At 48.3% G+C, this 25,731-nt stretch overlaps 1 protein-coding gene across 8 annotated transcripts in view; it reads right to left on the bottom strand.

Moving 5' to 3' along the window:
* The window catches only part of LOC116999006 (formin-like protein 2), a 109,310-nt gene that overhangs the window by 5,126 nt on the left and 78,453 nt on the right, over positions 1 to 25,731 (bottom strand). For 5 of the 8 annotated variants that reach the window (XM_033065283.1, XM_033065286.1, XM_033065284.1 and 2 more), the window contains 19 exons: positions 23,669 to 23,777; positions 22,094 to 22,170; positions 17,842 to 17,935; positions 15,554 to 15,628; positions 13,492 to 13,602; positions 12,148 to 12,297; positions 11,381 to 11,482; positions 10,675 to 10,984; positions 10,078 to 10,266; positions 7,401 to 7,525; positions 6,284 to 6,486; positions 5,270 to 5,504; positions 4,301 to 4,369; positions 4,128 to 4,208; positions 3,104 to 3,233; positions 2,232 to 2,395; positions 2,041 to 2,142; positions 1,513 to 1,611; positions 962 to 1,085 (listed from right to left, as the gene is read on the bottom strand). In XM_033065283.1, coding sequence (XP_032921174.1) covers positions 962 to 1,085; positions 1,513 to 1,611; positions 2,041 to 2,142; positions 2,232 to 2,395; positions 3,104 to 3,233; positions 4,128 to 4,208; positions 4,301 to 4,369; positions 5,270 to 5,504; positions 6,284 to 6,486; positions 7,401 to 7,525; positions 10,078 to 10,266; positions 10,675 to 10,984; positions 11,381 to 11,482; positions 12,148 to 12,297; positions 13,492 to 13,602; positions 15,554 to 15,628; positions 17,842 to 17,935; positions 22,094 to 22,170; positions 23,669 to 23,777 — 2,549 coding nt within the window. Of the gene's footprint in view, positions 1 to 961; positions 1,086 to 1,512; positions 1,612 to 2,040; positions 2,143 to 2,231; positions 2,396 to 3,103; positions 3,234 to 4,127; positions 4,209 to 4,300; positions 4,370 to 5,269; positions 5,505 to 6,283; positions 6,487 to 7,400; positions 7,526 to 8,761; positions 8,783 to 10,077; positions 10,267 to 10,674; positions 10,985 to 11,380; positions 11,483 to 12,147; positions 12,298 to 13,491; positions 13,603 to 15,553; positions 15,629 to 17,841; positions 17,936 to 22,093; positions 22,171 to 23,668; positions 23,778 to 25,731 lie in introns of all 8 variants that reach the window. The other 3 variants (XM_033065280.1, XM_033065285.1, XM_033065281.1) reach the window with 1 other exon arrangement.

Here is a 25,731-nt window from a genome sequence, read left to right as displayed (position 1 = left end):
CTTGCTCCACACCACACAAACAACACCCTCAGGAGGGGACAAAGCCCAAAGCAGATTCCCCCTGGGAATTCCTGAGGGTGGCATTCCCAACTGGCTGGCAGATCCCCTTGGGAATACCTGAGGCTGGAATTCTTGGGAATTCCTGGGGTTGGAATTATAATGGGATGCCATTATAATTTTCCCCTGTTGTTCCTTAGGTTGGAATTCCCAATTGACAGGCAGATTCCCCCAGGGAATTCCTGAGGCTGGAATTCCCAGCTGGCTGGAATATGCCCTCTGGGAATTCCTGAGGCAGGAATATCCCCTTGAGAATTCTTGAGGTTGGAATTCCCAACTGACAGGAAGATTCCCCATGGGAATTCCTGAGGCTGGAATATTCCCCCACTTTTCCCAAGGCTGGAATTCCCAGTTGACTGGCAGATTCCCCCAGGGAATTTGTGAGGTTGGAATTCCTGAGGCTGGAATATCCCCCTGTTTTTCCCAAGGCTGGAATTCCCAGCTGTCTGACAGATTTCCCCTAGGAATTGCTGGAATATCCTGAGGCTGGAATATCCCCCTGTTGTTCCTGAGGGTGGAATTTCCAGCTGGGATGGGGTGGGCACCTGTGACGGGGTCAGGGGTTCAGGGGGTACAGGTGACAGGGACAGGGTTCAGGGGTACCTGTGATGGGGTCAGGGGTACAGGGGACAGGGATACCTGTGATGGGGACATTGCTCAGGGGTGGTACCTGTGATTCCAGGGGTTCAGGGGGTTCAGGGGGTACCTGTGATGGCAGGGGTTCAGGTGACAGGGGTTCAGGGGGTACCTGTGATGGCAGGGGTTCAGGTGACAGGGGTACAGGGATTCAGGTGGTACCTGTGATTCCAGGGGTTCAGGGGACAGGGGTTCAGGTGACAGGTGACAGGGGTTCAGGGGGTACCTGTGATGGCAGGGGTTCAGGTGACAGGGGTTCAGGGGGTACCTGTGATGATGTCCTCGATGGCCCCGTCCTTGCCCTCGTACACGTGCCGGTTGTCCTTGACCTGCCGGCGCCGCAGCTCCGCGATCAGCTCCTGCTGCTGCCGCTTGCTCTTGTGGGAAGGGGACTGGGAACAGCACAGGGAGCTCAGGATGCAGCTCCAGCCCTGCTGGGCTTCCTGCAGAGCCTCACACACCCACACACCCCCCAAGTCCTGCCATTCCCCCATTCCAAGGGAACAGCCCTGGGCTCGCTGCTCCTGCTCCGAGGAGAAGTCAGGGAAGGATAAAGTTCAGCTCATGGAAATATGGAAAGGACAACAATATGGAAAAGACAACAACATGGAAAAGACTCCCCACCTGTTTAGTTGTCTCTAATTCTGCAGGCTTCCACAGCAGCAGACCCACCTGCTGCCATCCCATTCCCACCACCATCCCAGTTCCCTCCATAAAAACTTGCAGACTCTTCCCAGGCAACTCCAGTTCGTCACTTGGAGCTGAGGTTTCTGACAACCAGGACCAGGATCCCAGCTGGGAGCTGGGTTTGTCCTGTACCTTTTGGTCCTGTTGCTCCATCAACGCTTCTTGCTCCATGAGTTTTTCCATTAAGGCCTGCTCCTGTTTTTTCCTCAGCTCGTTTTCCTCCTCTGCTTGCTGTTTGTGAGAAAATCCAGGGGTTAGAGATCCCAGGGAGCCAGGGAGGGATGGGATCTGTGCCACCATGGGCCTTTGTGGGGGAGGAAAAGGAAGGAAGGAAAAGGAAGGAAGGAAGGAAGGAAGGAAGGAGGGAAGGAGGGAAGGAAGGAAGGAAGGAAGGAAGGAAGGAAGGAAGGAAGGAAGGAAGGAAGGAAGGAAGGGACAAAGGAGGAGAAAGAAGAAGAAAGGAAGAATGGAGGAAGGAGAAGTAAAAAAAGAAGAAGGAGGAGGAGGAGGAAAAGAAAGAGGAGAAAGAGAAGGAGGAGAAGGAGCAGAAGAGTATAGGAGGAGAAGTGCAGGGAGGAAAAAGAGGGTGAGGAGAAGGAGAAGGAGGAGGAGGAGGAGGAGGAAGAGAAGAAAGAGGAGGAAGAGGAAGCTCTGGTTTACCTTGTAGGCCTTCACAAAGCGGACAAACACCGGGAAGAACACTGAGGGTGGGGTTGTCTTGGGATTCTCCCCAAAATATTTCACAGCATCATCAAAGGCATCCTGCAACAGGCACAGCTTCAGTGTCCTGCTCACTGTCAACATCCCAGCCTCCCATGGAGATACAGCCCAAACACACAACTCACACCCACCTGGGCTATTTTGGCATCGTCCTGCAGCTTCTTGAGCTTGCCCTCGTTGCTCTGGATGAAGTCCTTGAGCATGGTGTTGTGGTCATGCATGGTGTACTCACGCTTGGTGAGCTCCAGGCCCCGCTGCAGCTCCTTCACATCCAGCAGGACGTTCTCCAGGGACACTGGGGGTGACACAGGGTGCAAGGCAGGATGTGACAGCAGTGTGTGCTCTGTCCCCAGCTGTTAAACCAGCTGGGCAGGGATCTTTATCTGTCCCACAGCCCATCCTCCCTCCAGGAGATCTCTCCTGTCCATGGCCACTGAGTCCCAGGGCATGGCTGATAAAATTCCATCATCCCATGGGGAGATGCTCCAGCCAGGGGAGGAGCCAAGCATTTCCTACCCTGATCAAATCTGAGATTTGGAACATCAGAGCAGCCTTTCCCACTGGATCCCAGAGGAAAACCAGACCCTTCCACATCATCCCTGGGCTTGGGAGGGAAACTGCACCTTGTCCAGGAGCACTGCTCCAGCTGAGCCACATCTGTCACTGCAGGAGGATGCAGCCACCATGGGATGGGACTGCTGCCAACACCCTGCCTGACTGACGGCTGTCAGCTTGGATTCTGATTCTGTCAGGGTTTGGGGTTTGTTCTTTGTAGTGCTGTATTTCTATTTTAATTTCCCTAGTAAAGAACTGTTATTCCTATTCCCATATCTTTGCCTGAGAGCCCCTTGATTTCAGAATTACAATAATTTGGGGGGAGGGGGTTTACATTCTGCATTCCAAGAGAAGCTCCTGCCTTTCTCAGCAGACACCTGTTTCCAACCAGGACACCCAGCAGTGCCAGCAATGTCCCACCCTGCAGGGGCACAGGACAGGGCTGTACCTGCTGCTGCCTTCTCCACATAGTGCAGCTCGTTGTAGAACAGGGCCACGTGCTGGTACTTGTCCTTCACCACGTTGGAGATGTAGTGCAGCAGCGTCTGCTTCCGGTCCGTCGACTTCGTCTCCAGGAGCTGGGAAGGGCAGGGGAGAGCAGGGGGGAGCTGGGAGCAGGCTCCAAACAAAGGGACTCAGAGAGTTCTCCATGCTGGGAAGCACCAGAGGAGTCCCCCAGCAGCCACCTGGGTCACCACAACCCCCTGGAGGGTCACAGGGGTGGGACAGAGAGGCTGGAAAACTGGGAAAGGTTCTGGGGGTGATGGACACGAGCCCAGGGGTGCCCAGGGGGGCAGGAGGGCCCTGGGCTGTGTGACCCAGCCCTGAGTGACACTGCTGGGACACCTCCAGGGCTGGGGACAGCTCGGGGACAGCAGGGACCCTGAGGGGCTGCAGAGTGGGAGGGGAGGGAATGGAGCTGGGAAAGGCTGGAGAATTCCTGAGGGAAATGGGAAAGGGAATGGAGAGTTCCTGAGGGAAATGGGAAAGGGATGGAGAATTCCTGAGGGAAATGGGAAGGGAATGGAGAATTCCTGAGGGAAATGGGAAGCGAATGGAGAATTCCTGAGGGAAATGGGAAGGGAATGGAGAAATCCTGAGGGAAATGGGAAGGGGCTCAGCCTGGAGCAAAGGAGGATCCAGAGGGATCTTTTCCCTCTCTGGAATTCCCTGCCAGGAGGGGACACCGGGGGGATTTGGGATCTGCTCCAGGAACAGGGACAGGAGCAGAGGGAACAGCTCAGGCTGGGCAGGGCAGGGCAGGGTGGATTTGGGGACAATTCCTGCATGGAAAAGGTGCTCAGGGGGAGTCCCCATCCCTGCAGGGATCCCAAAGCTCTGTGGATGTGACACTGGGGACAGGGACAGTGCCGGGAATGGTTGGGCTCCATGCTCTTGGAAGGTTTTTCCAACCTGAAGAACTCCACACTAATTCCCAGCAGGTGCCCACAGCACATCCCTGCTTTTCTTACCAGGTCTAAACTCTGCAGCTTAAATCCATAGACAGCCCCTCGTTTGCTGCTGTTCATGTAATTGCCAAGAGCCAGGATGATCTGCCAGGATGAAACAGAGCAGAGTAGGAATTCTTAGGACAAATTCCTGGGGGTTCAGACTCCCCTGGAAGGAGAGCTGAGATCAGACCTACCTCCAGGATTTTCTTCAGTTTTTGGGATGACTTTATGGACACAGAGGCAGCGATGATGGCGTGGAGTTGCTGTGGGGAAACACAAGAAGAGCTTTGGTTAATGCACATCCAGCCAGCAGGAAAATCAACATCCAAACACTCACATTCTGGAAAAAACCTTCCTGGACAGCTCAGGGAAATCCAGGGAGAGCTCAGAGCCCCTTGCAGGGCCTGGAGGGGCTCCAGGAGAGCTGGAGAGGGACTGGGGACAAGGGAGGGAGGGACAGGACACAGGGAATGGCTGCACTGCCAGAGGGCAGGGATGGAAATTGGGACATTGGGAATTAGGAATTCCTGGCTGGGCTGGAATTCCCAGAGCAGCTGTGGCTGCCCCTGGATCCCTGGAGTGTCCAAGGCCAGGCTGGGGCTTGGAGCAGCCTGGGACAGTGGGAGGTGTCCCTGCCATGGCACTGCAATGAGATATTCCTTCTTTTCCCTTCCCACCCAACCCCACCTGGGATCCTGGGAATGCTCCCTGGCACTCCAGGATTCCAAACCCTTCCCTTGCCTGCCAGATTCACCCCCTCAGATGTAAATGAGGATTCACACTCCAACCCCTACAGCTGTCGCAGTGATGGAAAACAATTCCAAGGGCCCATGGACCAGCACCAAGAGTAACTTCTCCCAACAATATTCCTTTGAGGGTGCTGAGGCCCTTGGGGAATGGTAACATTCCCAGGGCTGCCAGAGCTCCAGGAGCACTTGGGACATCCCAGGGGTGCTCAGGGTGGGAATTTGGGATGTCTGTGCAGGGCCAGGAGCTGCATCCATGATGCCATGGGTCCCTTTCAGCTGTGAAATTTGTGAAATTCCAGCTGTGAGTGTTCCAGCTGTGGGTGTCACAACTGTGGAATTCCAGCTGTGGTTATCCCAGCTGTGGAATTCCAGCTGTGGGTGTCACAACTGTGGCTGTCCCCTGCTCCCTCTCACCGGGGTGAGCATCTGGATGCTCTCGGCGAAGTTGCCGATGAAGGCCATGATGGTCATTTTCTGCATGAGCCTCTCGATCTTGCTGAACTGCATCATGAACCTGTCCTCATCTGACAGGTTCTCCAGGGGCTTCCTCTCCCTCTCGTAGAGCCTCAGCACCTTCACCTCGTTCTCCGTGGGCAGGAAGCGCATCAGGCACTCCACAAAATCCACCGGCAGCGTCTTCAGGTCAAAGCTGGGCAAAACCCAGGGAGGAGGGTGAGGGGACAAAGCTCAGCCAGGCCAGGGGTGTGCCCAGCCTGGGAGAGCTGGGAATGCTCCCTGGAGAGGGGAAGGATCCAGGGAGAGCTTCCAGAACATTCCAGGGCCTGAAGGGGCTCCAGGAGAGCTGGAGAGGGACTGGGGACAAGGGATGGAGGGACAGGACACAGGGAATGGCTGCACTGCCAGAGGGCAGGGATGGATATTGGGATAGTGGGAATTGGGATATTGGGATATTGAGACATTGCGATATTGGAAATTGGGACATTGGGATATTGGAAACTGGGATATGGGAATTGGGATATTGGAATATTGGGACATTGGGAAATCAGGATATTGAGATATTGGGATATTGGGAATTAGGATATTGGAGTTTAGGGATATTGGGATATTGGGAATTGGGATATTGGGATATTGGGGCATTGGGGTATTGGGGTATTGGGAACTGGGATATTGGAATATTGGGATATTGGAATTGGGATATTGGAATATTGGGATATCGGGAAATTGGGATATTGAGATATTGGGATATTGGGAATTGGGATATTGGAGTTTAGGAATATTGGGGTATTGGGAACTGGGATATTGGAATATTGGGATATTGGGAAATCAGGATATTGAGATTTTGGGATATTGGAGTTTAGGTATATTGGGTAATTGGGATATTGGAGTTTAGGGATATTGGAATATTGGGATACTGGGAAGTCCCAGTGAGCTGGGGCAGGACTCTTCTGGGGGAATCCCAGCACTCACACGTGGATGGCCCTGCAGATCTCGTCCGCCGTTTTCCCGGCTTTCCGCAGGGTGATGGCCAAGTTCTTGGCTCTGTTGGCATCCAGCAGAGTGACTTTGTTGGATCCTTTCTGAGGGATCTTCTGCTTGCTGGAAGTCAGGTCCATGGCTGGGCCCTGGGCTTTTGTTTTGAATATTTCCTCGAATTCATCCACGTTTAGATCCTGGAAAGGAAAGGATTTGTGGCTGCAGGGAACACAAAATCCAGAGCTGCAGGAAGAGCGTTGTGGGGGCTGAGACTGGACCATGAATCATGGAATGGTTTGGGATGGAATCTTAAAGCTCATCCCATTTCAGGGACACCTTCCACTAGTCAGGATTTTCCAACCCTGCCCAACCTGGCTTTGGAATCCAGAGAGTTCTGTCAGAGGCTGAGGGATGGAAGGAACCCATTCCTGAGCAGGGATGAGTAAATCTGGCCAGATCCCAGAAATCCAGCCCCAAACAGCTCTGCACACGTTCAGAAATCCAGGAGAACATTCCTGAGCACTGGGGCTTTGTGCAGCCATGGATAAAGAGAACCCAGGACCTGGAATGAGCCCTCTGCCAAGGTCACTGCCCTGCCAGGACCTGGAATGAGCCCTTTGCCAAGGTAATTGCAGTTCCAGGACCTGGAATGAGCCCTTTGCCAAGGTCACTGCCCTGCCAGGACCTGGAATGAGCCCTTTGCCAAAATCACTGCCCTGCCAGGACCTGGAATGAGCACTCTGCCAAGGTCACTGCTGCAGGGCTGCAGCTGCACAGGTGGGAACAGCACAGGTGGAGCTGCAATGCTGGGGGCTGCAGGGCTGGAAGGTGCAGTGCTGAGAGCTGCACTGCTGCGGGCTGCAGTGCTGAGAGCTGCAGGGCTGGGAGCTGCAGGGCTGCAGCTGCAGTGCTGGGGGCTGCAATGCTGAGAGCTGTAATGCTCAGAGCTGCAATGCTGGGGGCTGCAGGGGCACAGCTGCAGGGCTGCTGCAGGGGTGGAGCTGCAATGCTGAGAGCTGCAATGCTCAGAGCTGCAATGCTGGGGGCTGCAGGGGTGGGAGCTGCAGGGCTGCTGCACTGCTGGGGGCTGCAGTGCTGGGGCTGCAGGTACCTCGAGGATGCGCTCGTCGTCGATCTCGTTGAACACCGTGCCGTTGATCTGGTTGGGTTTCAGCGCCACCCAGTTGAAGACGGGCATGCGGAACTTGGTCTTGATGGGCTTCTTGATCTTCACAGCTGGGGACACAGGAGGGATCCTCAGGGACAGCCTGGGGCACCAGAGCAGCTCCCAGCTGCAATCCAGCCCTGGGCACTCCTCAGGACCCCCCTGGCAGTCCTGCAGTCCAACCCCAGCGCCCTGAGAACTCCCCAGAGGGAGATCTGGGATTCCTGCAGCACCACGAGCTGCCTGCACTGATCTGAGCTCCCAGGATCTGTCCAAACTCCATGAGGAAGGGGGAGAGTGGCTGAATTCAGCCCTGAGCAGCAGAGCTCACTCTGAGCTGTGTCACAAACAGGGGACAAGTTCTTGGGAAATGGGATCTGGGGAAGCTGCAGGGGTCTGAGTTCCAAGGCCAAAGGGGCTGAGCTGCAGCAAAGCTGGGCTTTAACAGGGGCTTAAAACAAGGTTTGCATTCCTGTGCTGTGCAAATCCAGCAAACCTGAGTCACTTGGGAACTCTGGAGTAATTTAGGGATTTAAACAAAGGAGTTGTGGAAATGAAAGCTGGAAATGAGGCCTGACTGAGCAAGGGAACAACCCCATTTCTGTTCCTGTTTCCTATTCCTGTTCCTATTCTTGTTCCTATTCCTATTCCTGTTTCCTATTCCTGTTCCTATTCATATCCTTATCCCTATTCCATTCAGTCTGGAAGCCACACAAATAATTTCCATAATCCACTTCCCATTTCTTTTTCCTTACATGAGAACAAAAATTTGTTCCTGGCTACAAAATCAATTAATTAAAGTCCATCAATCAACCTTTTGCTCCTGGATTACTTCCCAAAAAATCTGGCAAACAGAACAGAAACCCCAGTCCTGCAGTGCAGGACACCAAGTGGGTAACAGGGAATACACAGAATATTCCAGTGGTGTTTTGGGAATTGTATTTATCCAGCCTGAGCTCATCTACACTAAACAGGGCTTTGCTCTCTGCTTAACTGATGGGGTTACTTCAAACAATTCCTAAAATAAAAAAAGGAACAGCTTTGAACACCCATGGAAAAAGCAATTTTCTACTTGTGCACACACTGGAATGGATAATTAACTGCTCCCAGGTTATTCCAGGACAGGGAATGACTCATGGGAAAGGTGATGGAGCTCAGAATCTTTTCACACTGCCCTTCCTCCTCCTCCTCCTCCTCCTCCTCCCTTCCCAACCCCAAGGGCTGGCTCCCACCTCCCCTGCCCATCCCTGGGCACCCCAGGCACAGGGAATGCCAGCATCAGGAATACTTAGCAGCAAGGAACCTACAGAAGAGCTTGATGGGCCCATCTTAGCAGGCAGCAGAAGGAACAGAGAAAAAAGGGTTAGGAAAGGTCAGGAAAGCAGCATTTGTTATGTCCCAACTCCTGCCTTGGGAATGCTCCTTCTGGGGAGCCCCTGGATCCACAAAGGCATTTCCATCCCCATCCCTGAATCCACAAAAGGCATTTCCAGCCCCAATCCCAGAACTGACAAAAGGCATTTCCAGCCCAATCCCTCAGAATTCCCAGTGAGAAAAACGGGATCTGCAGCCCAGCAGCCCCCAGGCACCTCCACAGCCACATCCCAAGGGATCAGCCCTCCCTCTGGGGCTGCATTGTCCCAAAAATCCCCCAGGGTCCAGGATGCTTTCTGTCTTCCAAGGAACCTTTAAAGGCTGGAATATTTAATTAGACTAAAATATTTATATTAAATAATAAATAAATTTATTCATTTAGATAAATAAATTAAATATTAATAGTTGAGAAATTTATTCATCTAAATAAATAAATATTAATATTTAATAAATTAAATAATTTTTTTTCTCCTTAATGAGATCTCTTGCTCTGGACTGGTAACAAACTCTGGAGATTTTTGGGGACACCAGTGAGCCCTTGCTCACCCCCTGAGACACCTGGCAGGAGGCAGTGGCTAAAACACAGGTAAGGATGGGCAGCAGATTGTCCTTCCTTCCAAAAAATACCTAAATTTTGCCTTTTCTCCCCAAATTTCCACAAAACTTTCCCAATTTTGCCTTTTCTTCCCAAATTTCCACAAAAAAATTCCTCAAATTTTGCACAGGTGTTTCTTCTCAGAAGAAACCAACCCCATATTCTGTCCAAGCCCAAACCAAAGTCACTGGCACTGCCCTGTTTATAAAATATTTGTGTGAGCTTTGCTCCACTGGAGAACCCAACAGCCCCAGACCAAACCCAAACCTGGCTTTGTTAAACCCCAGTCTGAGCCAGCTCTGAGGATTATCCACTCCCCATCCATCCCAGCTTTTCCAAACCTGGCCTTGTTAAACCCCAATCTGAGCCAGCTCTGAGCCTTCTCCAACTGTCCCAGACCAAACCCAAACCTGGCCTTGTTAAACCCCAGTCTGAGCCAGCTCTGAGGATTATCCACTCCCCCATCCCAGCTTTTCCAAGCCTGGCTTTGTTAAACCCCAATCTGAGCCTTGGACACCCCAGGGATGCTCGGGGCATCCGCAGCTGCTGCGGAGATTCCAGAACGTTCCTTCCTCCCATGAACTCCTCACTCCAAGCCCAGGAGCAGCTGTGGGGTTGGTTTGGAGCCTCCCTGGGTTCCTGGGGGAGCTTTACCTGCCAGGCCAGAGTTGAAGACCACGGTGGGTGAGGCTGTGCCGGGCAGGGGGGGAGCAGAGGGCGGCGGAGGCGGCGCCGGAGCCGAGTCTGGAGCTGGACCTGGGAGAGGAGGAGGAGGAGGAGGGGGAGGAGGAGGAGGAGGAGGAGGGGGAGGTGGCACAGACACTGCCACGGGGCCGTTGGGCACTGTGGGATGGAGGGAAAATGGAGTTACCATGGAGCAAGGAAGGAGCACAAAAAAAGCCACCCCGATGTCCCCCAGTGTCCCCTCCCCACCCTGGGGCACCCAAAGGCCTCCAGCACCTGGAAGGGCCCTCAGGAAAAGATGGAAAAAACCCAAATGGAGGGGGCAGCCAAGCTGGGTTTTTTGGGATTGTTTTTTCTTATTTCATATTTATATGCACACACACAAGGGGAATGCTGGAGCAGCAGACATCTCCTGTTTTTTACAGAGGTCACACTCTGCTCCCAGGAACAGGGACAGGGGCACAGGGAACAGCCCCAGGAATTCCCAGCAGGATTTCCCCAGGGAAAGGTGCTCAGGCAGTGCCCAGGGGGTTGGAGAGCCCACCCAAGGATCCCCTCCCTCCTCACCTGCCTCGGGTGAGCCTGGCAGGGCGGGCAGGGGGGGTGGGGGCGGGGGCAGTGGCACTGAGGAGGCAGCTCCAGGTGTGGCACAGGTGCCTGGCACTGCCTCTGCTCCTGCTGGCACCATCCCAGAGCTCAGGGCCACGGGCAGGATGGAGATGTCCCCATCCCCTTTCTTCTGGATCTTGATGGTTCCCTGCTTCTCCAGCTCGTGGATCTTCTTCTCCAGCGTGGACTGGCGCTGGATGGCCTCCTCCTTCTCCTTCACCATCTTCCTCAGGGTGTGAACCTGGCTGTTGGCATCCTTGTAGATCTCCTGCAATGGCACAGGAGCAGGGAATGCCCCCAGTTCAGAACAGCCTGATCCAGAGAGGGGATTGCACTGCATGGCCCAGGGAGCCTCCCCAGTGAAATTCTGGATGCTCCCACCCTCTGGGACCTCCACAGCTCCAAAACCCCCAGCTGGGATGCTCCAGAGCTGGGGAATGAGATGTGTCCATCTCCTGGCACACCCAGAGGGATTCCTGTCCATGCTCTGAGTCCACACACAAAGAATTCCACCTGAAATGTGCCCCAGGCTCAACACTGGGAAGCCAGGAGAATTCCCCTGCCCCAGGCTCAATACTGGGAAGCCAGGAGAATTCCCCTGCCCCAAATCCCTGATCTGCACTCCCTGACCCTGGATCCAGCCAGGGTTGCCCCAGCCACTCACCCTGATCACGTCCAGTTCTTTGTTCCTTTGCATCAGCTGCTTTTCCAGTTCCACAATTTTGGCCATGGCTTCGTTCTCTGTGTCCTGGAGTTTTTCAGATAACTGCAAAAGAGAAATGGATTAAAAAACTGGAAAAACTGGGGGGTTACCCATCAAAAGAAGAGGTCATTTCTTGGATAAATTGATAGATTGTTGATATTCCAGGAAACCCTGAAGCCTTGGGAAGAGATTCCTGTCTGAGATGGGAGAATCACACTGGAATGGGCTGGGACAGTGGGAGGGGTCCCTGCCCTGCAGGGGTTACCTGGGGGGGTTTAATGTGCAAATCCAAACCCCTCCCTGCTCCTACAACACCTCACAACCCTGCACAGCGAGGGAGGAATGTTATTTATTCCAAGTGATGGGAATGCAGGGATGCTGAGGGAAGGAAAAGCCTTTTCTCAGTTTTAAAGTATGGAAAACCCCTTTTTAAAATTCTTTTCCAAAAGCCTTCCAGCTAAAGGAGCTGACAGCAGGGCTGGGCACAGCAAACCCTGAGCATGTCCACAGGAGGATTTTCCAGCCCCTTCCCTTCTGTTTAAAGCAGGGCTTTTCCTGCCAGGATGTTTTTCCCCAATTTTGGGGCTGCTCTGCTGAGGAGCTGGAATTTTCCAGGTGAATCCTCCTGGAACTGGGATTTTCCCAGTTCAGAGGCCCAGCAATCCCAAGGCTTTTCCCAAGGGAACCTCCCCCAGAGCAGGCAGGGCAGAATGCACATCCAGGCTCACGTGGGAAAGGTTTTCCTCCAGCTCCTCCACCCTCTCCAGCGCCGCGTTCTTGGTCTCGGCGTCCTCCAGCAGAGCCCCCACGTCAAACACATTGTCCAGGTAAGCCTGGATCTGCACCTGCAGCTTGTCACTCTCTGTGTGCTTCAGCTTCTGCAGCAGGGACAGGGACAGGGGACACAGGGACAGGGGACACAGGGATACAGGGATACAGGGACAGGTGACACAGGGACAGAGGGAATACAGGGACAGGGACACAGGGATACAGGGACACAGGGACAGAGAGACAGGTGACACAGGGACAGGGACACAGGGACAGAGGGGAAAGGAACAGAGACACAGGGACACACGGACACAGGGACACAGGGATACAGGGACACAGAGACACAGGGACAGGGACACAGGGACACAGGGATAGGGGACACAGGGACAGGTGACATAGGGACAGAGGGAATACAGGGACAGGTGACACAGGGATACAAGGACACAGGACAGGTGACACAGGGACACAGGATACAGGGAATGGAGGTGACACAAGGACAGAGGTGAGACAGGGACACCAGGCACTGGGACAGAGGGAGCTCAGGGCACCCCCACCCCCAGGGAAACCCTCTGGAGCCCAAACACCCCCAGTGCAGGGTGTCACCCTCTGTCACTGCAGGGGACACTGCAGGAAGGGCCTGAACCAGAGCCCAAACATATCCCCTAGAGCCCAAACACAGCCCCAAACACAGCAACAAACACAGCCATGGCCCCAAACACAGCCCCAAACACAGCCCCAAACACCCCCAGACCCCAAACACAGCCATGGCCCCAAACACCCCCAGACCCCAAACACAGCCATGGCCCCAAACACCCCCAGACCCCAAACACACCCCCCAGACCCCAAACCCCTCTCAGGGGACACAGCAGGGACCAGCAGGGACAGGTCACCCCTGTGCCAGCAGAGTTCCCAGGGATGTGCTCCCCAGCACAGGGAGGAAAAGCTGCTGCAGAGTTTGTGGCTGCCCCAACCCCTGGAAATGTTGGACAGGGCTTGGAGCAGCCTGGGACACTGGAAATGTCCTGAGTGAGAAACTCTTCAAGTCCCCAGCCCAAGGATTCTGTGATCCCATGGAAAAGGGGAAGCACAGCAGAGCTCCCCTGGGCCAGGCAGAGAATCCCACAGGAGGTTTTTGCAGCCTGGAGCAGGAGGAGCCCGTGGCTGCAGCGGGGACGTGGCAGGGCCAGCAGGGCTGTGGTTCATCCTCCCCCTGTGATCAGGCTCCACATTTAGCTGCAGGCTGGGGTTCCAGCCGTGCCCTGCTGTGCACAGAGCTGGGGGTGGGGGTTTGGGGCTGCACTCACATCCAGGTACTCGTCCAGGCCCAGCTTGGTGAACTCGTACTGCAGGTGCACTCGGAAGTTCATGTCCTCCACGGAGTGCACCACGATGTTGATGAACTGCATGCAGGCCACCTGCAGGGACAGCCAGCTGAGCCCAGTGTCCCCAGGACCTCCAGTTCCAGCTGAAGTTTTGGCTTTTATATTCTTTAGATTCTGCACTGCATTAATCCATAACTCTGAGCTGTTACAGGCTCTCCTCCCAGCTCAGGCACACACAACAATCCTTTCCCAGCCCAGAGCCAAGCACACCCAGCTGGGCCCAGGAACCTCCAACTTCAGCTTAAATTTTAGCTTTCCTATTTTCCAGATTCTGCCCTGCACTGGTGTGTGACTGAGCTCCTCACAAAGTGTTCCAGGTTCTCCTCCCAATCCTTTTCCAGCCCAGAACCAAGGACACCCAGCTGAGCCCAGGTGCCCCCAGGAACCTCCAATTTCAGCTTAATAATTATTGTTTAAACATATCTATTCTATATCATAATAACAGATATCTAATATCTGTTATTAAATACCTGTTATTAGTAGATATTTATAACAGAGACTCCAAGGTAAAGGCCTTGTCAAGCCTCTAAAGGGGGGAAGTGATGCCTTAAATTTTCACATTTTTCAGATTTTGCAGTGCCTTGGTGTGTGACTGAGCTCCACACAAAGTGCTCCAGGCTCTCTCCCAATCCTTTCCCAGCCCAGAGCCAAGGACAGGCTGCAGCTCCAGCCCCAAAAATGCAACCAGGGGATGGAGGAGAGAATCTGGGAGGGTGGGACTGCAGAGCTGGGGCTGGGATTGGACAATGAACCCAAGGTGGGGATGGAACAGAACTGATCAAAGTGTGAAACTCAGGGCTTGGGGTCCAGCTTGGGCTCAAGGGGAATCCTTTAAGGGGTTTAATCAATCCCAGCTTTATTCCTTTCACCCTCCTCTCCAGCCCCAGGAGCAGCTCTGGAGCAGGACCTGGACACCAGCACAATTCCTCCTGGTTCCTCCCAGGGACACCAAGAGCTGCTCCATTAAACCCTGAGCTGATCTAATCCCAGCCCAGGCTGGATTTGGGCTCAGGGAATGTTGGACAGCTGGGATTGAGGGGAATGAGCATTGCAGGAATTAAGTCATGTCTGCAGAGTCACCTTCCCAGAGAGGGCCACAGCAGGCACCAGGCTCTGAAAAAACAGCCCTGGGTTTAAACTGATGGAGATGAATCCAGGCCTGGGTTTAAACTGCCTGGAAAAGGGAGATCAGTCTGGGTTTAAACACCCTGGAGATTAATCCAGGCCTGGGTTTAAACTGCCTGGAAAAGGGAGATTCATCTGGGCTTGGGTTTAAATAACCTAGAAAAGGAAGATCAGTCTGGGTCTGGGTTTAAATAGCCTGGAGATTAATCCAGGCCTGGGTTTAAATAGCTGGGAAATGGAGATTTATCTGGGCTTGGGTTTAAGCAGCCTGGAAAAGGGAGATTAATCTGCGCTTGGGTTTAAATAATCTAGAAAAGGAAGATTAAGTCTGGGCCTGGTTTTAAACAGCCTGGAAAAGGGAGATTCATCTGGGCCTGGGTTTAAAACATAGAAAAGGGAGATTAGTCTGGGCCTGGGTTTAAACAGTCTGGAAAGGGGAGATTAATCCAGGCCTGGGTTTAAACTGCCAGGAAAAGGGGGATTAATTCAGGCTTGGTTTTGAACAGCCTGGAAAAATGAGATTCATTTGGGCTTGGGTTTAAATAACCAACAAAAGGGAGATTAGACTGGGCCTGGGTTTAAACAGCTGGGAAATGGAGATTCCCAGATTTGGGAGATTTCTCCTGATTACAGCTTCTCACACTCCTTAAACCCAAATTTGGGAAATTTTTCCTGATTTCAATTTCTCACACTCCTTAACCCCCAGATTTGGGAGATTTCTCCTGATTTCAGTTTCTCACACTCCTTAACCACCAGAATTGGGAGGTTTTTGCCACCAGCACCTGCCTGAGACAGCAGGGCCAGCAGGGAAGGAAAAGCATGGGGAAAACAATGGGAATTTCTGGAAAATCCCACTCACCATGAAGTCAATGTTGTTGTCTTCATTCCTGAAATGCTCCATGAGCTTCTCAAAGCGCTGCTTCTCCCCACACACCTGGAAACAAGCACCAAAAAGGAATTTTAAATGCACTTTTCTGCCTGCTCAGAGCCTCTCCAGCCAGGTTTCCTCTGGTTCAAATCTCCCTCATCAGAAATTATTCCATGTGGACACCTGCTGAGGAGCCAGGTACAATTACTGCACGTTTGTAATTACAAAAGAGCAATTTTTATCTCTTTTCTCCTTCCAAAAATTGGATTTTATCCATGAGTGGAAGGAGCAGAGTTGCACCACAGCTCAGAGCTTTTCTCTGTAATTAGGGAGAAACCCAAATGACAGGGAGGGAAAAAAAAAAGAAAATTATCCCTAAAGGAGGAGTGGAAATAAATCAGTGCAGCTGGTCAGAATTCCAGAAAGGGTTTTTGGCAGGAAACAAAAGGAAAAACAGCTCCCAGGATTTGGTTTAAATTTTAATATATTTAATATTTAATATTCCCTTCTTTGGGAGGATGGAATTCTGTGCCAGTCCTGCTTTCCCAGAGGAACACAAATTCCAGCATTCCAGGGTCCCTCTTAACCCCACTTCAGAAAAAAATGGATTCGAAGAAAATCAAATGGGTTTGAAGAAGATTTGAAAAAAATCAAGTGGATTTCAACAAGATTTAAGGAAAATCAAATGGATTTGAGGATGGTTTAAAGAATATTAAATGGATTTGAAGAAGATTTAAAGAAAATCAAATGGATTTTAAGAAGAAGATTTAAAGAAAATCAAATGGATTTGAAGAAAAATTAAAGACAATCAAGTGCATTTGAAGATGATTTTTAAAAAATCAAATGGATTTGAAGAAGGTTTAAAGAAAATCAAATGGGTTTGAAGAAGATTTAAAGAAAATCAAATGGATTTGAAGAAGAGTAAAAGAAAATTAAATGGATTTGAAGATTAAAAGAAAATCAAGCTGATTTGAAGAAGATTTAAAAAAAATCAAATGGATTTCAACAAGATTTAAGGAAAATCAAATGGATTTGAGGATGGTTTAAAGAATATCAAATGGATTTCAAGAAGATTTAAAGAAAATCAAATGGATTTGAAGAAGATTAAAAGAAAAACAAATGGATTTGAAGATTTAGAGAAAATCAAGGGGATTTTGAGAAGATTTTTTAAAAATCAAATGGATTTAAAGAAAATCAAATGGATCTGAAGAAGAGTCAAAGAAAAGTAAATGGATTTCAAGAAGATCCAAAGACAATCAAATGGATTTGAAGAAGAATTTAAGAAAATCAAATGGATCTGAAGAAGATTTAAAGAAAATCAAATTGATTTGAAGAAGATTTAAAGAAAATTAAATAGATTTAAAGAAAATCAAATGGATTTGAAGAAGAATTAAAGAAAATAAAATGGATTTGAAGAAGATTTAAAGAAAATCACATGGATTTGAAAAGGATTTAAAGAAAATCAAGCAGGAGCCTTTTGGGGCTGAGCTTCCCATCAGGAGCAGCCCCAGCAGAGCAGGGTCAATCCCAGCACCCAAAATCTCCAAACCCAACCCTGGGAAGCAGCAGCTGGGGGGGAAAGCCCCGTGGCTGCTCAGGGACTGCCCCAGCTGGAGCTCAGCAGCTGCAGCAGCCACTTCCATGGAATGCTGTCATTTCTCCTGCAAGATTAGAGGGAGGGAAGCTGGAGAGGGAGGCTGCAGGATCCAAGGGCAGTGCTGGGATCCTGCCCCACCACAAAGCAGATGTTGCCATTTCTGGTGGGAGGAATTTCCAAGGGCTGTCATTGGGATGACATTTGGGACATTCATGGGTGTTATTGTGGGGAGAGCCAGGATTAAAGAGTTACCAGAGCTGGAAAAAAAACCTGGCTCTGCTTAGGCTGGGAATAAAACCTTTGGAGGCTGCACTAACCCCAGAAAACCGAGTGGATTTATGGAAAACCACCCATGGAGGGGACTGAAGGAGGAAATCCACCCCAAATCGATCCCAAAGCTGCAACCCAGCCCTGGCAGGGAGCAGCAGGAGCTGTCAGGAGGAGCTGGAGGATTGATCCCAACCCACCTGGCAAAGGACACACAATTCCCAGGCACACCACCCAGGAGCAAAGCTCTGTCTCCTGCTGGGTCACTCCAGGATCATTCCCAGAATGGTTTGGATTGCTCCAACCGATCAGGGACACCCAAATTTGCTCCCATAAATTCTACAAGAAGCAGGGACACCCAGATTTGCTCCAATCAATCAGGGACACCCAAGTTTGCTGGAGCAGCTCCACCAACCTCCTTGAAGTTGTCAAATGCAGACAGGATGATCTCGTGGCCCCCTCTGACAAGGCAAACTGCTGCCAGCAGCTCCAGGACCAGGGCTTTTGTCCTGTGGAGAAAGCAGAGGGGACACTCAGGGCCAGCACTGATCCAGGTGCTCCCTGCTGGGGAAATCCTGGGAGCTGGAGCTGGTTTGGAGCCCCTGGAGTGAGGGTCCTGCATGGTGTTGATCCGGGGATTTCGCCTCTCCTGGGATCATGCACTTCCCTCCCCTTAAAAAGCTTCTCAAACCATGCAGGGATTGGAATCCCAAGTTGGAAATTCAGGCAAAAAAAGGCAGAACTGGCAGAAGGCTGGCAAAGTGTCTTGGGTTGCAATACATGATGTGATCAAAGTGTCTGTTCTATCATGATCTGCTGAGACCAGGTGGGGCAGTGATCCTGATCTCTGTGGGAGATATTCTGCTAATGGGACAAGTGTTAAAAACCAGCTGGGGCAGTGTTCTTTATCTCATGGGATATCTCCTGTTCATGGCCATGGTTTATAAACCAGCTGGGGCAGTGTTCTTTATCTCCATGGGATATCTCCTGTTCATGGCCATGGTTTATAAACCAGCTGGGGCAGTGTTCTTTATCTCATGGGATATCTCCTGTTCATGGCCATGGTTTATAAACCAGCTGGGGCAGTGTTCTTTATCTTTTCACAACCCATCCTTCCTCCAGCCAGTCATTTTCTGCTCATGGCCATTGAGTCCCACTGTGGCACTGATAAAATTACTGCATCCCATTGGGAGTTGCTCCAGCCAGGGGAAGAGCCCAACATTTCTTACCAAGATAAAAACAGAGGTTTTGGGACACTAAGGGAGCCCCTTTCTCCACTGGACTCCAGAGGAAAACCGGATTTCTCCACATCCCCACTGGAGCTCCGGAGGGAAACTGCACCTTGTACAGGAGCACTGCTCCAGCTGAGCCACATCTGTCACTGCAGGAGGATGCAGCCACCATGGAATGGGACTGCTGCCAACACCCTGCCTGACGGGTGTCAGGCTGTACTCTGACTGTGTCAGGGTTTGGGGTTTGTTCTTTGTAGTGCTGTATTTCTATTTTAATTTCCCTAGTACAGAACTGTTATTCCTATTCCCATATTTTTGCCTGAAAGCCCCTTGATTTCAAAATTATAATAATTTGTTGGGAGGGGGTTTACATTCTCCATTTCAAAGAGAGGCTCCTGCCTTTCTCAACAGACACCTGCCCTCCAAACCAGGACACAAAAGCAGTGTGAGAAAATTCCCAGGGAATTCCCCTCCCTTCCTTGGAGCCCAGGTTTTAATGGAAGAGATGAAAACTCCAATCTGCATTTCCCTGACACAAATCTGAGTTATTCTCCGTGATAATTTATATTTATAGCCACACACACACACACAATTCACTGCAGGAACACAGGCTGTTGCAGCACATCCTTCTCCTTAAAAATCAGGGATTGGAGCTGATTTTCAGCAGTGGAACAGAGAGAAAAGGAGATCACTGAGGGGAAAAACATGCAGCAAACTCAGCGTAGCCCTCGTGGAAATAATCCACAGGATTTCCTTCCAGGATTCCTGGAAAACAAAAGATTTTCTGGGCAGCTGAGCTCTGAGCAGAGGCAAACCATGCACACACAGAAAAAAAATTAGTGCCATGCTCAAGCAGATGTTACAGAACAAGAAATACCTTGTGGGTTCTCAAAGGGTCAAGGTTATCTTTGGAAAGCAGAAAAAATGGTCACTTCCCTAGGAAATTTTAAATGGAATGTTCAATTCTGCCTCCTCCAGGCATAAAAAAATAAAAAAAATAAAATTTGGATTTTTTGTGGTTTTTTTTTTATTTCTCTCCCACCACAAGAAGAACTTGCAGGGTTTTTTCAGGATCAAGGAGCTGTGCTGGGGATTTGCTGCAATATTTCCTTGGAGAGGATGGAGATCTCTGGGATTGTAAATTAGCTGATTTAGCTAACTTAGGTAAAAAAGAATAAGCCATCAAGCCTCAAAAACACCTTGTGAAACCTGCAGCAACTTTTAAGGAAACTCAACTGAATTAAATTGAAAAATTTAATTATCAACATTAAACTGACTCAAAAGGAACTGTAACATCACCTCTCCAAAATCACCTGAAGCTCAAAAAACCCCTAAAAAAGTGACTAAAGCCCTTCAATTAAAACAAGCTCATCAGTGTGCACCATCATTGTCTTTTTTCCAATTAAAAAAAAAACCCATGCAGCCATACAGTCTCATGTTTCAGTAAAATGTTTCTAAAAAAGATCCTTTACTAATAATAAAATAAATCTTTTTACCTCACAAATCCCCAAAAACAATATTCATCACCATAAAAATGTTGGCTCAGATTTAAATCAGAGCCAGAAAAAGACTGTAGGCCATAGCAAGTCAGAATTTCACTATAATTTATCTGCCTTTAAAAATAAAGTACTTTGATTAGACTTTACAAAAATAAAAAAAATTGCAAATTACACTGTTAAATTATTCAAGTGTCTGCTCTATTCATTTCCCAAGTCATAAACTATCACAAACAAAATTAAGTTGCAAGAAAAAACCCATTTTAAAATTCTAAAAGCTGTCCCAGTGTTTATTGACAGTTCAAAAAAAAACCATCTGGGATTGGTGCTGCCCAGAATTCCCTGGAGCTTCCAAACCCCAGGGCTCTCCAGCAGCTCCCATGGGGAAAAAACAAACCAAATTTGGGGTCTTTTTACTCCAGTCACCTTTTAAAGCAGTTTTATCACCCACCAAAAATCAAAATAACCCACCTCTTCCAAAAGTGAAAACTTGGGTTGTCCCCTGATTTCCAGGCATGGGAAAAATGATAAAAATTATGACAAAAATTATTTGAAAAAAATTATAAAAACAAGAAATTTCCCATTTATTCTTGGCTAGCTGGCTTGGGGCTTGGAATAAAAGAAAGCAATAAATAAAAAATAATTTAAAAAATAAATAAAAAATAAAAGCAATCCCTCAGGGCAGGATTGCTGCTCCCAGCCTCAGCCAGGCTGGGAATCCAAATTTGGGAATCCAAATCCAGTGCTGTTCATCACCTCATCCCCTGTTTCCATGTTAGAATTGTTGAAACTGAGAGTTTGGGGCTTTTTGGGTTAACAGGTACTGATTTTTAGGAAAATATTGTTGTTAATTTGAGGCCATGGAGAAAGCTTCCAAAAAGAAAGGACAGAACTGAAATCACTGGTGTGAGGTTTGAATAGAAGTGTGTAAATCACCTGGTGGGAAACTTAAAGTTTTAAAATACAGTAATAAATAGAAAGCAAAATGAAGGTTTTAGGGTGGAGGTTTCCTTCTTCTTCACCTTCTTCTTCATGAGTCTAGATGGTGCTTTTGTAATTGAATTAAAAAATCCACATTTCCCCTTTCCTTGGAAAGATCTTTGTGTCAGAATTTCATTTGTTGGACCTGAGAGGGTTCAGAACCCTTTCCTTGGAATGATCCCTGTGTCAGAATTTCATTTGTTGGATCCCTCAAGGTTCAGAACTCCAGGATGTGTGGCAGAGGAGGGACCAGGAGGAATTACAGCACCATGGCTGAGGCTGTAACCTGACCCAGAACAGAAATTAAACCCTCTCCCTGAGGAATTCCAAGCTTAAGGATCTTGGATAACATTTCCTTAAGATGATTCTCCCTCTCTTCAGCAAAATCCCACCTGAAGCTGCTCATTGCCACTGGGGTTTCTGCAACACAGCAGGAAGGCTCCAGCAGCCAAACTTCTGCTGAATCCCAATTTTCAAATCCCAAATTTCTGCTGAATCCCAATTTTCAAATCCCAAATTTCTGCTGAATCCCAGTTTTCAAATCCCAGATTTCTGCTGAATCCCATAATTCCAGAATGGTTTGGGTGGGAAGGAGCTCAAAGACGATCCAGTGCCACCCCTGCCACTTCCACTGTCCCAGGGTGCTCCAGCCTGGCCTTGGACACTCCCAGGGATCCAGCTCCTCTGGGAATTCCATCCCAGCCCCTCCCCATCCTCCCAGCCAGAAATTCCTTCCCAATATCCCACCCAAATCCACCCCCCTTCATCCTAAACCTGTAGAATCTGCAGTTTCTAAGAGCCCAGGAATTAAACACTCGCTGCTGGTTTCTCTGCACCATTCCAGATTCCATCTGATCCAGAGCAAAGCCTGGCTTTTCCCACAAATCCCCCTCTGGAAGTCCTTTCCAAGCCCTCTTTACTCACCTGCTTGTCAAACCCCACAAGAAGAGGAGCCTACCTGGGGTTCTTGTTGTTCAAGCTCAGTGCAATCTCGTTGACGGCGTGAGGATGGGACATGACCATGTTGAATCCATACTGGAAGGAGAAGGGACAATCCTGCCTCAGCCTGACTCCAAAACCCCAAAATCCCAAATCCCAGAGGATGGCAGCTTCTCCCAAAGAAGCCAAACAGAACCAGAATGTTCCCTTCTCCCACTGGACATCACAACTTCCAAGTCTGGGGATTCCATGATTTTACAGCTCCCTGCCTCCAGCAATGATGGAGGCAATGATGGTGCAAAGCAGGATTCAAGTAACCCAACCAAATAATAAAAATAAAAATAAAAAAAAATATATATATAGCAATAACCAGCAATGTGTGTTCTGTCCCCAGCTGTTAAACCAGCTGGGCAGGGATCTTTATCCCTGTGGGATATCTCCTGTTAATGGGCCAGTGATTTTTATCCCTGTGCTTTTGGCAGAAAATCTCCAATTCCTGATGCTCCCAGGGAATGCTGCACAACCCCAGCATCCCAGAGAGGAAAAATTCAGGAAAATAAGATGAGCTTGGCCCAGTGGGGTATTTCCAGTTACCACAAAAGCTTTGCCATAAGTACATACAGGGGAAAACTTGGATTTTCCATCTTCTCTAAAAATCTCCTATTTTGGACTGTTACTCCAAACTCTACACTAATAACTAAAATACATAACTAAATACAATATAACTGAATTCCTTTATTATAATATACTACTTTATAACTAATAATTCATTTTATAATCACCTTAATTAAGATTAAATATTTTAATTAATATACAATAATTTATATTGCCATATAAAATTTAATACAATATATAATATATAATATACAATATATAATATATAATATATTCTTTATTATGTATTATATATTATATATTATATAAAATATAAAATATAAAATATAAAATATAAAATACATATCATAGTTCAATATAATATAAATAGATAATAAATTAATATAATTCAATATAATATATAATATATAATTTATATATATTTATATATCATAATATGTATATTAGAATTATATCTTCAATACATTATTATGTATTATACATTATTGACAATTACATATATTTATTATTATAAATATATCAATTTTATTCTTCATGTATATATTTTATATATCAATTAAATATTATTCTATATGTTTATTTATTTCAATATTATTTTTAATATTTTTAATTATTCTATACCTTTATAATTTATTGTTCTATATTTATTTTAATAGTCTATTTTTATATTTATATAAAATAATAATACATATTAAAGGTCTTGATTCTGTGATTCTGTGATTATTTGATTGATAATTTATAAGAATATCACTAAACTCCAGACTAATTATAACCTAATTATCTGCATGCCTAATGAACAGGAGCTGGCCCAACACATCCAGGTCTAAATCCCTAAATCCCAGGATTGTGCCTCATTCCTTCCCAAAATACAGAAACTTTAACGCAGATTTCAACATTTCCCTCAATTTTGAATGCAAAATGCTGCTCCCATGGAATTTTCTGGAATTTTCTGGAATTCCCTGGGATTCCCTGGGATTACCTGGTAGTTCATGATGGCCCTGAGGCACATGATGCACACGTGCACATCGTCCTTCTTGCTCACCAACCGCGAGTTCTTCAGGGTCCTCCTGCTGGGCAGCGTGTTGTACCTGCACAATAAAATAAATCCCAATTCCCATCAGGCACAGGAATTCAGGAGCAGGGATATCCCCCCACTGGGTGAGGATGCTGCAGTTTCACACAGGATAAGCAGGAAATAAAGGAGGAAAAGGTCAAGGATAAAAATCCAAATGTTTGGGGGCACCTCAGCCCTTCCTGCCTGACAGGGGAAAATTCCCAAAAAACAGGGACAATGCCACGCTGGTTTGTTGTGAATTCCTGGTTCATCCCTAAAAATTCCCTCTTTCAATCCATAAAAAAGGCAAGGACAGGGAATGCCACACTGGTTTGTTGTGAATTCCTGGTTCATCCCTAAAAATTCCCTCTTTAAATCCACAAAAAAGGCAAGGACAGGGAATACAACACCAGATTTTGTGACTCCTTGGCTCATCCCTGAAAATTCCCTGCTTAAATTCACAAAAAAAAAAATCAGAAATAGGGAATGCCACACTGGTTTATTGTGAATTCCCAGCTCATCCCTAAAAATTCCCTCAGTTAAATCCACAAAAAACAGGAACAGGGAATGCCACAGCAGATTTTGTGACTCCCTGGTTCATCCCTGAAAATTCTATTTAAATCCACAAAAAAAAGGCAAGGAAAAGGAATACCACAGCAGATATTGTGAATTCCCAGCTCATCCCTGAAAATTCCCTCTGTTTAAATCCACAAAAAGGGCAAGGACAGGGAATATCACTCTGGTTTCTTGTGAATTCCCTAAAAAATCCTTTTTTTAATGCACAAACACACAGGGTTGGCTGTTCCCTGTGCCCACCCTGCCCACAATTCCCAGTTTTCCACGATCCCAGCCCTGCTGAGATGAAAGGAAGCCCCAAATCCAAAGCAGGATTCTGTCAAATGAGGTTTTTTTCTGGGTTGTTTTTTTTTTTTTTTTTTCCATCCACAGATTCACCAGCACCAGGAACTCAGGAGGAGTTTTGGGACAGCACCTCCTGAACACTCCCTCCACTCCCAGCTTTGGGGCTTTTCCCAAATTTTTCCAATTATTTCCCATTTTTTCCCAAATTGTTCCTGTTTTTCCCCACAATTGTTTTTGTTTTTCTCCCAATATTTTGGCATTTTTTCCTTATTTTCACAGAGATTTTTTGGGGATATTTTTGGGCAGGGAGTGTTGTCATTATTGATGTCTCCACTCCCAATTTGCTGGATTTTTCCCACATTTTTTTTTGGTTCTCCCATTTTTCCCTATTTTCCCCCAATTTTCCTCATTTTCTCCCTTTCTAAAAATTTCTTGATTTTTTTTTTTCTGATTTTCGGCATTTTCTCCTTATTTTGAGATGATATCCCTCCTTTTTTTTTTGTTCTCTTTCCATATTTTGGGGTGGCTGCTCCCATTTTTTGGATCCTCCACCCGATTTTGGGGTTTTTTTTCCCAGATTTTTGGCGGTTTTCGCAAATTTGTTCCACCAGAGAACGAATTCCTGCTGCACAGCTTCATTCAGATTGGGATGGAATCCATGGAATCCAACCTTGCCAAGGCCACCAACCTTGTCCCCAAGTGCCACATGCACAGGGCTCTGAATACAAAATAAACCCAACACAGCTGGCTGAGGAGCATCCCTGCCTGCAAGGAAAAATGGGAATTTTGGGAATGTGCTCCTGGAATTGTTGGGGATGATTTTCCCTGTGGCTGCAGCCAAGGTTTAGTTTCCTTCCCAAAGTGAGGCAGCTCCAAGAGCTCCCTCTGCTCCAGGAGCAGGGAAAGGCTGGATGAGCTTTCCTGCTTTTCTCCATCCCTGTTTCCCTGGTTTTCTCCATCCCTGCTTTTATCCATCCCTGCTTCTCTCCATCCCTGCTTTATCCATCCCTGCTTTTCTCCATCCCTGCTTCTCTCCATCCCTGCTTTATCCATCCCTGCTTTATCCATCCCTGCTTTATCCATCCCTGCTTTATCCATCCCTGCTTTATCCATCCCTGCTTTATCCA

This window comes from Catharus ustulatus, chromosome 7 (genome assembly GCF_009819885.2).
Source record: "Catharus ustulatus isolate bCatUst1 chromosome 7, bCatUst1.pri.v2, whole genome shotgun sequence".
In the NCBI taxonomy this organism is placed as follows: Eukaryota; Metazoa; Chordata; class Aves; order Passeriformes; family Turdidae; genus Catharus; species Catharus ustulatus.
This window is presented reverse-complemented; position numbering and strand designations above follow the sequence as displayed.